This window comes from Danio rerio, chromosome 8 (genome assembly GCF_049306965.1).
Source record: "Danio rerio strain Tuebingen ecotype United States chromosome 8, GRCz12tu, whole genome shotgun sequence".
NCBI lineage: Eukaryota > Metazoa > Chordata > Actinopteri > Cypriniformes > Danionidae > Danio > Danio rerio.
Window position 1 is genome coordinate 5,252,501 of NC_133183.1, and position 16,757 is coordinate 5,269,257.

At 38.8% G+C, this 16,757-nt stretch overlaps 2 protein-coding genes across 16 annotated transcripts in view; both read left to right on the top strand.

Annotated features, from left to right (window-relative positions):
* Positions 1-16,757, top strand: part of gcn1 (GCN1 activator of EIF2AK4) — a 779,792-nt gene that overhangs the window by 324,214 nt on the left and 438,821 nt on the right. The gene's annotated exons all lie outside the window — the stretch shown is intronic.
* The window catches only part of citb (citron rho-interacting serine/threonine kinase b), a 135,385-nt gene that overhangs the window by 44,315 nt on the left and 74,313 nt on the right, over positions 1-16,757 (top strand). For all 15 annotated transcript variants that reach the window (XM_068223090.2, XM_068223087.2, XM_073910033.1 and 12 more), the window contains exons 7-10: positions 2,370-2,423; positions 2,941-3,081; positions 8,902-9,027; positions 12,827-12,922. In XM_068223090.2, the coding sequence (XP_068079191.1) occupies positions 2,370-2,423; positions 2,941-3,081; positions 8,902-9,027; positions 12,827-12,922 (417 nt within the window). The remainder of the gene's footprint in view (positions 1-2,369; positions 2,424-2,940; positions 3,082-8,901; positions 9,028-12,826; positions 12,923-16,757) is intronic.

The window sequence follows — 16,757 nt, forward strand, 5'->3', positions numbered from 1 at the left end:
ACTTTTAGATATTTGGACTAGAAATCAGACAAAAAATCTAAGTAAGAAAAGCTTTTTTTGCAGTGTACACGAATCACAGATCTGCAATATTTGCATGCTGCAAAACAGGGCTTTATTAGCTTGTCTTGTCTTATTTCTTTTTCAATTAAATATTCTTAAATCAAGAAACATTTTCAAGACAAATATAACATTGTTTTGTTTTCAGATATAAGTTAAAATAAAGTGACTTTTTCCTTAAAACAAGAAAAAAACATGCCAGCGGGCTTAGTAAATTAATCCTGTATTCAGTTTGAAATGTTTATTTTACTTAACTCAATACTTTAGATAGTTAATTTAGCTTGTTTTGATGGACAAAATCACTTATTTTTGCGTAATTATTCCTGAAAACAAAGCAGTAGGTTGTACTTGTCTAGAAAATGCTCTTTTATAGTGACCCCGGGAAACAAAATTTGTCTCATGTTGCTCGGGCATATTTTTGGAAACAGCCTGAAAACCTTTTATGAGTCAAAATTATGGATTTTTTTAGATAAAAAATAATTGTAATATTATGTAAAAAGAGAAGGTCGCTGGTTCGAGCCTCAGCTGGGTCTGCTGGCGTTTCTGTGTGGAGTTTGCATGTTCTTCCATCATTCGGGTGGGTTTCCTCCGGGTGCTCCGGTTTCTCCTACAGTCCAAAGACATGCAGTACAGGTGAATTGGGTAGGCTAAATTGTCTGTAGTGTATGTATGTAAATGGTCACACTTTACAGTAAGGTTCATTAGTTAATGTTAATTAATGCATTTACTAAAATGAACAAACAATGAACAATACATTTACTACTGTATTTATTCAGGTTAGTTAACGTTAGTTAATGAAAATACAGTAGTTCGTTGTTAGTTCATGTTAACTCATGGTGCATTAACTAATGTTAACAAGCATGGATTCGGAAGTTATTTATGCATTAGTAAATGTTCATATAGGATTAATAAATGCTGTACAAGTGTTGTTCATGATTAGTTCATGTTAGTAAATGCATTAACTAATGAACCTTATTGTAAAGTGTTACCGTGTGAATGAGTGTGTATGGATGTTTCCCAGAGATGGGTTGCAGCTGTAAGGGCATCCGCTGCGTAAAACATATGCTGGATAAGTTTAATTATTTTAAGATTAATAAAGGGACTAAGCCAAAAATAAAATGAATGTAAAAAACACGATATTTTGTAAGTTTCCAATTGTAAATCTCAATTTGGATTAGGAAAGTTCATTGCTAAGAACTTTAAACAACTTTATAGAAACTTTAAAGGTGATTTTCTCAGTATTTATACATGTTTTAACCCTCATATTTGAGATTTTCAATAGTTGTATCTCAGCCAAATATTGACATATCCCAACAAAACCACACATCAACGAAGAGCTTATTTAATAATTTACCATGCGATCTATAAATCTCAATTCATAAAAAATGACACCGGTCGTGTGATTTGCTTTTGTGAAAATATGAACTAATATTTTTATTCGCCTTTTGCAAACAAACTTTTAAGGCTTTCTAACACACAGTATCCAATGATAAACTGACAAAATTCAGTGCTGGTCAACTGGTCTGGATTATAAAGTCTTACTTTGTTGTTATTATTATTATTAAGCTAAAGAATTATATTGCTAATGTGGCTGTTTTTTTAAGAGGTCAAAAATATTTTTTTCTATTTTAGATATATTGCCAAGCTGAAGTCTGTCATCTTTTTCAGTGATTTGGATTAAGTTGTTCATGCTTTTATCTCTTCTCGTCTGGACTATTGCAACGCATTGTATCTGGGTGTGCGTCAGGCCTCTCTCTCGCGACTGCAGCTAGTCCAGAACGCAGCTGCCAGGCTTTTAACAGGCACAAAAAAACGAGAACACATTACACCTGTACTTGTTTCCCTACACTGGCTGCCAATCCAGTTTAGAAATCAGTACAAAGTTCTGCTGTATGTTTATAAATCCCTCCATGGCCTGCCCCCTGAGTATATTTCTGAGCTAATTATTATGCACCAACCTGTGAGATCTCTTCGCTCTATGGATCGTCTCTATTTGCAAGTTCCTAAATCACGCTTAAAATGTCGAGGTGATAGAGCTTTCTCGGTAGCAGCTCCAGGACAAGCTCTTCCACTCTCTTTAAGAACAGCTCAAACTTTTGAGTCTTTTCAGAGGTCACTGAAAACACACTTATTTTCTTTAGCTTTTAATCATGTGATGTGAGTTTATGTGTTTTGGTTTTATGTATATTTTATATGCGTTTTATCTGTTTTATGCACAGCACTTTGGTAATCATTGTGATTTGTGAAAGTGCTATAGAAATAAAGTGAGTTGAGTTGAGGTTAAGCATTTCTTCTGTTTGTAAATGTCTTAGACCAATGGAGAGCAACAAGTAAAGATTGAAGAGCTCCAGGAGAAGCTTGCTAAGGTAAAGTAGGCATTTACTTCATATTGACAAACATATATATGGATTGAGTTGTTCTGGATAATGGCAGATTATTTATGTAATAAAAAAGGTTTGTAATAATGACATTATTGGTTTTATTCTGAGCTAAACTGAATGTTTCAGCTAGATTGAGTAGAATAATTACACAGTTTTCTTCAATTGAGATGCATTACAGGTTTTATTCTGCGATAACAACCTCCTGAATGTACTTTATCTCTAACAATTTTGATCTTGTCCTGTCAAAATTACAGACCACTTTCACAGTGTAGCTTCTTTCCTCAAGGCGAGCACAGGAGCTATTGTTTTTGTTTCTGTCAGCTTTGCATTTAATTAAAGAATTAATAAACTATCACTCCTAAGAACAATGTTTTGTGTCAAATTTTTATGTTTTGTAGCAATTAGCCATGTAATAAGTGGGATAAAGTACATACAGGGCAGTTGTTTTGGCAGAGTAAACTCTACAGTCTTAGTCTTATTCTGCTCCTTTCTTTTCTTCCAGGCAGTGAAGGCGAGTACTGAAGCCACTGAACTCCTCCAGAACGTCCGTCAGGCTAAAGAGCGAATGGAGCGAGACCTGGAGCGTCTGCAGACCAAAGAGGACTCGTCCGACAGCCTGCGCAGACGCTTACGAGAGACTGAGGTTACAATTCACTTCGCTTTAGCTTCTTCACACACTTCATTTTACCATGAGATTAACATATTAACTTCATCTTCTTTATTTATGTAGCACATTGAACTGTAAGTTGAATTCAGTAGTATCTGGATGCAGCCTTTATGATGCAACTTGAGACTGCATCACTCAGCGATGCAATGTCAGACACAATGCACTCAAATGGAGCTAGTGACGTCACTGTGACGGGTAGGGTTAGGGGTTGGGTTAGGTGAGCCCATTAAAAAACATTGGATGCAGCCCAGATTGCACTGCATCAGGTCTGCAGCCAGACCCCTCTCATTGAATTGCCCAAAGTGCTTCATATAACATACAGAAATGTTGAGTATTTAAATGTCATGGACAACAAAATACAAACATTTACATTTAGTTATTTAGCAGATGCTTTTGTTCAAAGTGTCATACAAATGAGGAGCCATTCAGCGATTCAATACGAAAAGGCAATAGACACAAGTGCTGATTATGCAGAAGAACCCTTAGTGCTCACAGTGCTCAGAGAATTAAGTGCTAGATTAAGGAGAGATGAGTGTGTGTATGTATTTTTTTATGGTGGCTTGAGAAAGGCCAACATACTGTTATACTACATACTGTAAACTTCTTCATAGTCTTCTGAGACTAAACTCTATATGCATCTCCTCCTAGACCGTTCATACAACCACCACCAAACTAACTCCAAACCTCCAAACTAAACTGAATACTTAAATTGCTATATCTTTCCCAACTGATCCGACTTGCGGTTTTCTGAAAACTGACCCAGAAAAGTCCCAACATTTGACAACACTTTATGACCTCATAATTTTGCGCCAGACTGTCAAACAGAATTAAGTTTGGGCTCATTTAGCTCAGACTATCAATCTGCCAATCACTGATGACCTTTCAACTTACTAGCCACACCTTAGCAACCACTTACCCTAGCAATACTCTATACCCTAGCAACTATCCCATAGACTTCCATTATTTAAAAAATGCCATTATCTTTACATTGGACATACTAAAAACATATCAATTTTTTATTAACAATATACTGATCCATACTATGTCAATACATACTCACGACATACCAACCCATACTGGAAACATACTAACGACATACTAACCCATACTTGAAACATACTAACGACATACCAACCCATACTGGAAACATACTAACGACATACCAACCCATACTGGAAACATACTAACGACATACCAACCCATACTTGAAACATACTAACGACATACCAACCCATACTGGAAACATACTAACGACATATCAACCCATACTGGAAACATACTAACGACATACTAACCCATACTGGAAACATACTAACGACATATCAACCCATACTGGAAACATACTAACGACATACTAACCCATACTGGAAACATACTAACGACATACTAACCCATACTGGAAACATACTAACGACATATCAACCCATACTGGAAACATACTAACGACATACTAACCCATACTGGAAACATACTAACGACATACCAACCCATATTTGAAACATACTAACGACATATCAACCCATACTGGAAACATACTAACGACATACCAACCCATACTGGAAACATACTAACGACATACCAACCCATACTGGAAACATACTAACGACATACTAACCCATACTTGAAACATACTAACGACATACAAACCCATACTGGAAACATACTAACGACATAGCAACCCATACTGGAAACATACTAACGACATATCAACCCATACTGGAAACATACTAACGACATATCAACCCATACTTGAAACATACTAACGACATACCAACCCATACTGGAAACATACTAACGACATACCAACCCATACTGGAAACATACTAACGACATACTAACCCATACTGGAAACATACTAACGACATACAAACCCATACTGGAAACATACTAACGACATATCAACCCATACTGGAAACATACTAACGACATATCAACCCATACTGGAAACATACTAACGACATACCAACCCATACTGGAAACATACTAACGACATACCAACCCATACTGGAAACATACTAACGACATACCAACCCATACTTGAAACATACTAACGACATACAAACCCATACTGGAAACATACTAACGACATACCAACCCATACTGGAAACATACTAACGAAATACCAACCCATACTGGAAACATACTAATGAAATACCAACCCATACTGGAAACATACTAACGACATACCAACCCATACTGGAAACATACTAACGACATACCAACCCATACTTGAAACATACTAACGACATACAAACCCATACTGGAAACATACTAACGACATATCAACCCATACTGGAAACATACTAACGACATACCAACCCATACTGGAAACATACTAACGACATACCAACCCATACTGGATATTGGATATCAACCCATACTTGAAACATACTAATGACATACCAACCTATACTGGAAACATACTGACGACATATCAACCCATACTGGAAACATACTAACGACATACCAACCCATACTGGAAACATACTAACGACATACTAACCCATACTTGAAACATACTAACGACATAGCAACCCATACTGGAAACATACTAACGACATATCAACCCATACTGGAAACATACTAATGACATACCAACCCATACTGGAAACATACTAACGACATACCAACCCATACTGGAAACATACTAACGACATACAAACCCATACTGGAAACATACTAACGACATAGCAACCCATACTGGAAACATACTAACGACATATCAACCCATACTGGAAACATACTAATGACATACCAACCCATACTGGAAACATACTAACGACATACCAACCCATACTGGAAACATACTAACGACATACTAACCCATACTGGAAACATACTAACGACATATCAACCCATACTGGAAACATACTAACGACATACTAACCCATACTTGAAACATACTAACGACATACAAACCCATACTGGAAACATACTAACGACATACCAACCCATACTGGAAACATACTAACGACATACTAACCCATACTTGAAACATACTAACGACATACAAACCCATACTGGAAACATACTAACGACATATCAACCCATACTGGAAACATACTAACGACATATCAACCCATACTGGAAACATACTAACGACATATCAACCCATACTGGAAACATACTAACGACATACCAACCCATACTGGAAACATACTAACGACATACTAACCCATACTTGAAACATACTAACGACATACAAACCCATACTGGAAACATACTAACGACATATCAACCCATACTGGAAACATACTAACAACATATCAACCCATACTGGAAACATACTAACGACATACCAACCCATACTGGAAACATACTAACGACATACTAACCCATACTTGAAACATACTAACGACATACAAACCCATACTGGAAACATACTAACGACATATCAACCCATACTGGAAACATACTAACGACATATCAACCCATACTGGAAACATACTAACGACATACAAACCCATACTGGAAACATACTAACGACATACCAACCCATACTGGATATTGGATATCAACCCATACTTGAAACATACTAACGACATACCAACCTATACTGGAAACATACTACCGACATACCAACCCATACTGGAAACATACTAACGACATACCAACCCATACTGGAAACATACTAACGACATACCAACCCATACTGGAAACATACTAACGACATATCAACCCATACTGGAAACATACTAACGACATATCAACCCATACTGGAAACATACTAACGACATACCAACCCATACTGGAAACATACTAACGACATACTAACCCATACTTGAAACATACTAACGACATACAAACCCATACTGGAAACATACTAACGACATATCAACCCATACTGGAAACATACTAACGACATACCAACCCATACTGGAAACATACTAACGACATACAAACCCATACTGGAAACATACTAACGACATACCAACCCATACTGGATATTGGATACCAACCCATACTTGAAACATACTAACGACATACCAACCCATACTGGAAACATACTACCGACATACCAACCCATACTGGAAACATACTAACGACATACCAACCCATACTGGAAACATACTAACGACATACCAACCCATACTGGAAACATACTAACGACATACCAACCCATACTGGAAACATATCAACCCATGCTGGAAACATACTAGCAGACATGCTGATTCATTTTACATTCATGCTGACATGCTAATTCATAGTGTAACATGCTAGCAACATGCTAATTAATGCTAACAACATGCTAATTTATGCTAAAAACATGCTAGCAAAATGTTAATTCATACTAGGACCATGCTTTTATAAATTTATGTTAGCAAGATTTTATGTTAGCAACTGGCTAGCAACCACTCAGAATACATTAGCAACCCCCTAGCAACACCTTAACAATACTTAGCAATCACCTAGCGCACCTTAGCACCACCTATGAACCACTCAGAACACCCTAGAAACTACCTAGCAACACCATAGCAATTACCTAGAATACTATAGCAACCGTCTAGCAACACCTTAGCAACCACCTAGCAACCACTAAGAACACCCTAGCAACACCTTAGCAATGACCTAGAACAGCTTAGCAACTCCCTAGCAACACCTAGGCAACCACCTCGCAATTCCTTAGCAACCGTCTAGCAGCCACTCAGAACACCCTAGCAACCGCCTTGCAAACTCTCAGAATACCTTGGTAACCACCTAGCACCACTTTAGTGAACACCTTAGCTCGAGCCTCGGCTGGGTCAGTTAGCGTTTCTGTGTGGAGTTTGCATGTTCTCCCCGTGTTGGCGTTGGTTTGCTCCTGGTGTTCCAGTTTCCTCCACAGTTCAAACACATGCGCTATAGGGGAATTGAATAAGCTAAGTTGGCTGTAGTGTGTGTGTGCAAGAGCGTATGGGTGTTTCCCAGTACTGGGTTGCGGCTGAAAGGGCATCCGCTGCGTAAAGCATGTTCTGGATAAGTCCCCTCCGCTGTGGCGACCCCGGATTAATAAAGGGGCCAAGACGGAAAAACAATTAATGAATGAATGATGTTAACACTTTCAATAGTGGTATTTGTTAATGTTATCAATTTACTAACATGAACAAACACTGAACTATACATTTATTATTGTATTTTTGATGTTGCCAAGTTGTTCTAAGGGGTTGCTAGGCGGTTGCTAGGGTGTTCTGAGTGGCTGCTAGGTGGTTGCTAAGGCATTGCATGTTGGTTGCTAAGGCATTGCCTAGATTTTGCTATTTTTGTGTTGGTTAAGCATATTTAATGGTAATACAAGTGGCACAGTAGCTCAGTGCTTAGCACTGTCGCCTCACAGCAAGAAGGTCATTGGTTTGAGTCCTGGCTGGGTCAGTTGGCATTTCTGTTCAACCACATGCGCTTTAGATGAATTGAATGCACTAAATTGGCCGTAGTATATGAGTGTGTATACCCAGTACTGGGTTGTAGCTGAAAGGGCATCCGCTGTGTAAAACATACGCTGGAATAGTTGGCGGTTCATTCCACTGTGGTGACCTCTGAAATGGAGAGTAAGCAGAAAGAGAATGAATGAATAATGGTAATACAGTCCATATTAACAATGTATTATCTAATGTTAACAAGCTTGAATTTGGATTTTAGCAAGGCATTAGTAAATCTTGCATTATGATTAATAAATGCTCAACAAATATTGTTTATAATTAGTTCATGTTAGTTCATATGTTAACAATTATTAACTTATGGAACCTTATTGTAAAGTGTGACCGTTTTGTTTTGGACAGTGCGGAATTTGATTGTGTTTCTTTGTTTGGGATTGATCAGGATGGCAAAAAATCCCTGGAGAACCAGGTGAAGAGGCTGGAGATGGTGGAGCGGAGAGAATCCAAACTGAAAGACGACATTCAGACCAAATCGCAGCAGATCCAGCAGATGGCCGACAAAATCATGGTGAGACTGAGACGCGAGCGGGAGCTGAACCCCTGCTGGTTTACACATACTGCATCTAAAACACAAACAAACAGGTAAACACTGGAGTGCTGTTCACTTCAACATGACGTGTCCATCAAATGCGATTGCAGCACTGCAGAAATCCCTACCGGAGATATCACATGTACAGCTGAAGGCAGAATTATTAGCCCCTGTATTTTTTTTTTTCACTAATTCCTGTTGAACGGAATGAAGATTTTTTTCAACACATTCCTAAAAATATTAGTTTTAATAACTCATTTTTAAAAACTGATTTATTTTTGCCATGATGACAGCACATAATATTTGACTAGATACTGTTCAAGATACAAGTATTCAGCTTAAAGTGGCATTTATAGGCTTAAAGAGCCCCTATTATGGGTTTTTGAAAATGTAAGGGTCCATCTAATAGTCCTATGAAGAAACTAACAGCATGGGTAAAGGTTTACTGCATGTAAGCCTTTTAGCACTGGGATTCCCAAACTTTTTTATTCCAGGACCCACCTAGGCAAGAAATTCAATCTCAAGACCCACCATAATATTTTAATATGGAAAAATGGGTAAAAAAAAAATGTTTCTATTCAAAGCAGTCAAATGTGGCTGTTTGGATTTTGCGATTTGATATGCACAAAATGAGGCTCAAAGTGCTTTTTGTGGGATGCTGGCTGTAACTGTGATCATTTTTTTGTTGATGAAGATACTCTTCTTTTTTCAGAAGAGAATATGATCAACCTTTGTTGACATATTCAGAATGTTTTGTTGTCAGGTGTCGTTTAAGTTTTAAGGGTTTCATGAAAAAACTAAATCGCTTTTTGATCGACTACTACAAGCTGGAAAACGTCAGATAAATATGCCAATGCAATTAACGTTATTGCTGAATAGATCTAATATTTACACATTTGCTTGAGGAAGGAATGATGGGGGTAGTTACATTACTATTACTATTTTCCATAACATCTATGCCCTTCCATAACATTAGCTGACGTTAAAACTAACTGATAGCACTATAGCTATTTATTGATTGGCAATCTGTCAACGTTGGGGTATAAAAAATATGGGACAACAAATAGCTTCAAATAATAGAATACACAGCAAACATTAGAAAATATTGACAATAAAATAAAAAGTTTAGCCTATTAAAATCAATGGCCTATCCAGAAATTAAATAAAGCTACAAAATCTATTTCACTTTTGATTGTATTTGCATATTGATTAAAGTTACTAGAGTTATTTAGCGAAGAGCAGCAGATGAATCTCTCATTGTGTTTTGTTTGATAACAGAGGTGTTAATGCTTTAAGGCAAATTGAATAAAACTGGTTAAAAACTAGTGACCCAATTTGTTTTTCACTTAAATTAATATAAAAATGTCAACATGGGCTCATTCTGAAAACATAGCCGTATATACATTCCTGGAGATTGTGAAATATGTAGCCAGAAAAATGTATGGCTGCATTTCGTCTTTAAAATGAACTCTACGAGGTGGTATGGCGGGCGCTGTTCCTTTTCCTACTTACCACCTGACCGCTTACCTCCATAAGGACAGCTTTCCCGCTGTTACCAGTTTGTCCAGTGGCTCGCCATGTACGTCAGAGTATTTGAGACCCAGAGTAAAGTTGACTATGACAACAGGGTTCGAGTCTGGCGAAGAACGGTTCCAGAAAGCAGGTAAAACAGAAGCAAAAAAAATAAAAGTAAATAACAGGTAAAAATCAGGCTGCCATGAGGGATTGTTCTGGATTGCTTTTCCAAACATTATCGGTTTCGTTTAGGGAAGTGGGTGGGGTTATTGATCTGTCAGTCAGTCAGTCAACATTGGTCTCTGATGGATTTATGTGAAAACAGCAGGTGTGAATGGCACTCGCGAGAGAAATTAGAGATCTTAAAAAGCGTACACAGCAGATTCTGCCGTACACTGCAAAAAAAAAAAAAAAATGTAGCTCCTGTGAGGTATTTGGCACTCTCCGGAAATGTATATAGGGCTACATAATCAGAATAAGCTTAAGTTGTAAAATGTACTTTGAATGAAAGACATTAATTTCAGTTTCACTTGTTTTTAGGTGAACTGTCCCTTTAATTAAGACCAGTAACACTTATTAGTCACACCAAATATAACCACATACACACACACTTTCTTCTTTCATTGGTTGCTCTTCAACCTGCTTAGCCTGGCAGTAACAGCTTTTTCCACATTTCCCAGCATGCTCTCTGGTCCTGTCACGGCTCCAATAGTGACAGATTGCAGGAGTGGATCATCTCCGTCTTTGGCCATGATCGTGTGTGTCACAATGATGATGGGTTTTAATGATTTCTGCTTCTTTTTGATGGATTTCTTTGATTTTAGTCATGATTAACATGTGCTGGAAATGAATCGCTTTATGTGGAAATTTGTGTTGTTATGCTTAATCAGAATTAAAACTAATATAAAAATACTTTAATAAAAATCATCATTTTTCTGAGCTGAAATAAAACAATTATTCATTCATTCATTTTCCTTTTCGGCTTAGTCCCTTTATTAATCCGGGGTCGTCACAGCGGAATGAACCGCCAACTTATCAAGCATATGTTTTACACAACAAATGCCCTTCAAGCTGCAACCCAGCACTGGGAAACATCCATACACACTCATTCACACTCATACACTAGGGACAACTTAGTTTCTTCAATTTTTTTTTATAGCGCATGTGTTTGGACTGTGGGGGAAACCAAAGCATCCGGAGGAAACCCACGCCAACACGGGGAGAACATGCAAACTCCACACAGAAACGCCAACTGACCCAGTCGGCACTCGAACCAGCGACCTTGCTGTGAGGCGACAGTCACCATGTTGCCACATTAAAATTGCTTTAATAAAATTCAAATACCTTACATGCCTGGATCTAACAGGAAGAAATAAAAAACAACAACTCTGAGATTCTTCTTTGGAAAAACATAAAAATAATTTTATTTTAATACACACATTATTCATTGTCAATATTCACGAGTAAACATTTTAAATTACTTTTACATTTGAGCATAATACACACAGATATTGCTTAAAATCTGGCGACTGTGTCACCAGGTCAATCACCAATAACACAGAGTTCTGAACTTAGCACCCACTTGTTTGTGTCACGGTCACCAGCGATCCAGCCTGTGCAAATCGCATACAGCTACAAATGATCCGGTATTCAATTAGTTTTTCCTTGCCTTGTTTTGCTGTGTTAGACCCTTGCTTATATTGTTTATTCCTGTATGCTGCCTGTCTTTTAACCTTCCGCCTGTTTATTACCATGACTCTGGATTTGCCTGTGTACATCTGTTTTCCCCTGTGTTGACCGTTGCTGACAATCCTGTTATAAACCTGCGTTCGGATCTGCACTCCATTGTCAGCGTCTCTATTGTGACAGTTTGTTGCCACACTGAATGAAAACCTAAAGCACGCTATGCTAAAATGTGTCTATTTAAAGCGCTTACCGATGCATATTACACAACGTTATGCTACAGACTTATGGGAAATGTAGTTCAGAGTGCACACATTCCCCCATCACACTCTAATAACCTCAGGTTGTTCAGAAGAGATGTCAACACAGGCTCAAACTGTGCTTAAAAGAGCTTTTCATTCAATTAAAATGTGCTAATCTCAATACAAACACGTTTAATTTTCCTTGGCAGCAAATTAACTTTCTCTTTACATCTTTTAAGTACATTTTTGAAGAAACATCATACTCTAGATGAGGCAATTCAATGATAACAAAGCTGACTCTTCTGACAGTAATGTTGTCTTCTGTCGTCTGTTCTCAGGAGCTTGAAGAAAATTTGCGGGACTCGCAGGCGATGGCGCAGCGCATGGAAACACAGCTGGAGCAGAAGGAAAAGCTTTTTGAAGACAAGATCAAGGTCGGGCCAAACAAACACACACACACACACACACACACACACACATGCACACACACTTGTGATCAAGACATCAGAGACATCTTTAAACTAAAAGCACAATATGTAAGATTTTTTCATTAAAATTTCATAAAAATCACTAGAACATTCATTCATTCATTCATTCATCCTTCGGCTTGGTCCCTTATTTATTAGGGGTCGCCACAGCGGAATGAACCGCCAACTATTCCAGCATACTTTTACACAGCGTATGTCCTTGCCGCAACCCAGTACTGGGAAACACCCACACACACTCAATCTCAGCCACTCATACACTATGTCCAATTTATTTTATCCAATTCACCCATAGCGCATGTGTTTGGAGGAAACCGGAGCACCCAGAGGAAACCCACCCCAACACAGGGAGAACATGCTAACAGAAATGCCAACTGACCCAGCCGCGACTCGAACTAACAGCCTTTTTGCTGTGATGCCACAGTGCTAACCACTGTGCCATTGTACAATTAAGCAGTGTAAGATAATAATAGTTAAAAACAAATAAAAATTTTATTACTATGAATTAAATAAGTAAGAAGGTCACTGAGTCGCAGGTTCGAGCCTTGGCTCAGTTGGCATTTCTGTGTGGAGTTTGCATGTTCTCCTGGTGTTCGCGTGGGTTTCCTCCGGGGGCTCCGGTTTCCCCCACAGTCCAAAGACATGCGGTACAGGTGAATTGGGTAGGCTAAATTGTCCGTAGTGTATGAGTGTGTGTGTGAATGTGTGTGTGGATGTTTCCCAGAGATGGGTTGTGGCTGGAAGGGCATCCGCTGCATAAAAACTTGCTTGATAAGTTGGCGGTTCATTCCGCTGTGGCGAGCCTTAATTGATAAAGGGACTAAGCTGACAAGAAAATGAATGAAAGAATGAATGAATTAAATAAATTATAGGGAAGGAGAGTGCATCTATTAAATGTAAGTTATAAAACTTTGCCACTTTTTAAAGAAATTAGCTTTCCCAGAACATCAAACCCTTTCTGCTGTGTTCTCATCAGATGCAGAAGAAGCGTCAAGCGCGAGTGATTTACATGTTAAGTCAATGCAAAGACACGAATAGACATCCTGCGGTGCGATACGCACGAATGAGGGGGTGCGAATGATGCGATTCGTGGGAATGAAGTGCCGCGAGTTGAGCGTTTTGCGCGATTGATGCACTTAACATGCGTGTCCCTCGAGTTTGAAAATCTGAACCAATCAGGAGCTTGCTCTTGTGGGGGAGGGGTGATTATGACGTAGCACCTGTTGTTGGTGTCCAGGGGGAAAATCCTCTGGCCGACACAGACAACAGTTCATCAAACTGGGCTCAGCTCACCTTTGAAAGCTTCCATCATCCAGGCATAGTTTCTGGAGAAATTGATGAACTCACAGAGCTTGCTGCACCTCTGAAAGGATCTAGTTGACTCAGACTCACCTCCAAACAAATCGGCGCTGTTTTTTAGCCTTCATAAAGCACGTTAACACAGCTACTCTCTCAATAAAATCAATGTTAGCCATCAAGCAAAGAAGCTAGCCATTTAGCAAATAAACTAGAGTCACCGGGCAGACAGAAGTCTTGCCCATCATGTGAAATCGCATCTGTTGTGAAGTGAATTTGACACGCAAATGAAGCGGATTTGACGCGTGAATGAAGCGAGTAAACTCAAAATGTTCATGCGTCTATTTACGCACGAAGCGCGCGATTTATCCATGTTTGCCGCGTCTGGTGTGAACATAGAATTCCAACTTTAGAAATTACATGGTATCCACAAGCCATCACTGTTCAGCAAGTGAACGCTCCAGTGTTCGTGTGTCTGTGTTTACACTTGGTGTACAGTGATAAAGGTTGGTAAACCGATGCCAATCACAGTCATATCTGTTAAGCATGTAAACACAATAACCACCAAATAACCAACCAATCAGCTGTGTTTAAGAGCACATTCAACACGCTCAAATGACAGCATGAAACTTACGTTTTTAATATTTCAGGACCCATTGGTACCTAAGTTAATACTTTTGACAACCCTTTTTCAGAGCCACCATAGAAACAAAAGTTAGAATCCAGAATGCTATTCACTTGCAGCACAGAACACTTTATGACAAAGTGCTGAATATAAAGACATTCGGTGTGAGAGCCACTGCTGTAGACTACTGTATGCTGGTTTCAATGCCTGGCACGCACCTTTCCCATGCTGCTGGTTGTTGAGTGTGTATGTGTGCGCATTTGACCTTTGAAGTAGCCTACTGCCAGTATCTGTTTAATATTCATTTGCTAAAATTTGTATTTGTGTTATGTATCACAAGCAAAGTATTGAAATGCCACTGACTTCCTGAAATAAATGTTGAATTTCGGGATAATTCAATTTAATTCAATTCATCTTTATTTCTCTAGCGCTTTTACAATGTAGATTGTCAAAGCAGCTTCACATAGAAGATCATAGCACATTAAAACAGTGTCAGTGCAGTTTTCAGTGTTGAAGTTCAGTTTAGTTCTGTTCAGTTTGGTTTAATATTCACTGCTGAGAGTTCAAACACTGAAGAGCAAATCCATCGATGTGCAGCTCCACAGTTCCCGAAGCATGCAAGCCAGTGGCGACAGCGGAGAGGAAACAACTTCACCAACTGGCGAAGGTGAAAAATTAAAAAAATCCTCGAGAGAAACCAGGCTCAGTTGGGCATGACCATTCTCCTCTGGGCAAACGTCTTGTGCAGAGCTGCAGTCTAGGCGCGGGAGGCTGGAGAGCGATGGACGTCTATCGTGGAGATGATAATCCCACACAGCTCATTCCTCTTCGTGCAATTGATTAAATGGACACAATACTTTCTCTTTTTTTCTTTTGGTAAGAGAGTCAATTCAAACAGTCGTGCTTTGTATCCCATGAATTTTTTTGTGGGTTTATTTTTTGCAACATATTAATTAATATGCATTAGACTCAGTATGCAGAATTACTAACAGTATGTAATGCTTATGGCGACGCAGTGAGTAGCACGTTCGCCTCACAGCAAGAAGGTCGCTGGTTCGATCCTCGGCTCAGTTGGCGTTTCTGTGTGGAGTTTGCATGTTCTCCCTGCGTTCGCGTGGGTTTCCTCCGGGTGCTCCGGTTTCCCCCACAGTCCAAAGACATGCGGTACAGGTGAATTGGGTAGGCTAAATTGTCCGTAGTGTGTGTGTGGATGTGTTTGTGGATGTTTCCCAGAGATGGGTTGCAGCTGGAAGGGCATCCGCTGCGTAAAAACTTGCTGGATAAGTTGGATAAGTTCATTCCGCTGTGGCGACCCCGGATTAATAAAGGGACTAAGCCGACAAGAAAATGAATGAATGAATGTAATGCTTATGTATGCTATTAACAATATGTAAAATACATTTTTCGTTACAATTTCATACTGCTATGATGAAAATACGTATTGAATACTTTAGCTCATCCATCAACATGATTTCCCGTAGGATATAATGACCACAACCCCCTTGATTCCACACTCAGTCTGTCACATTACGGGAAAGGGAAGGACGAGGATTCAATCGCAGTAACTCAAAATAGGTTTATTAATAATAAAAATAAAACCAAAAGACAACAAAAATGACCCAACAAAAACAACAAGAAACTTAACAACGAGGGGGAAAGCCTTAACAATACAAATACACTTGACTAGGCAGGATGGCAGGATTTACGGCTAGAAGGCAGGACAGGACAAGGCAATAAATGACGACAAACTGGCACAGAACAGCAGACAAGAGGAGACTATAAGCAGAAATAATTAACAAACAAAGAGACAGAATAAACTAATAATGGGTTATCAAGGAGAGACCAAACAATAGATGGGAGAAC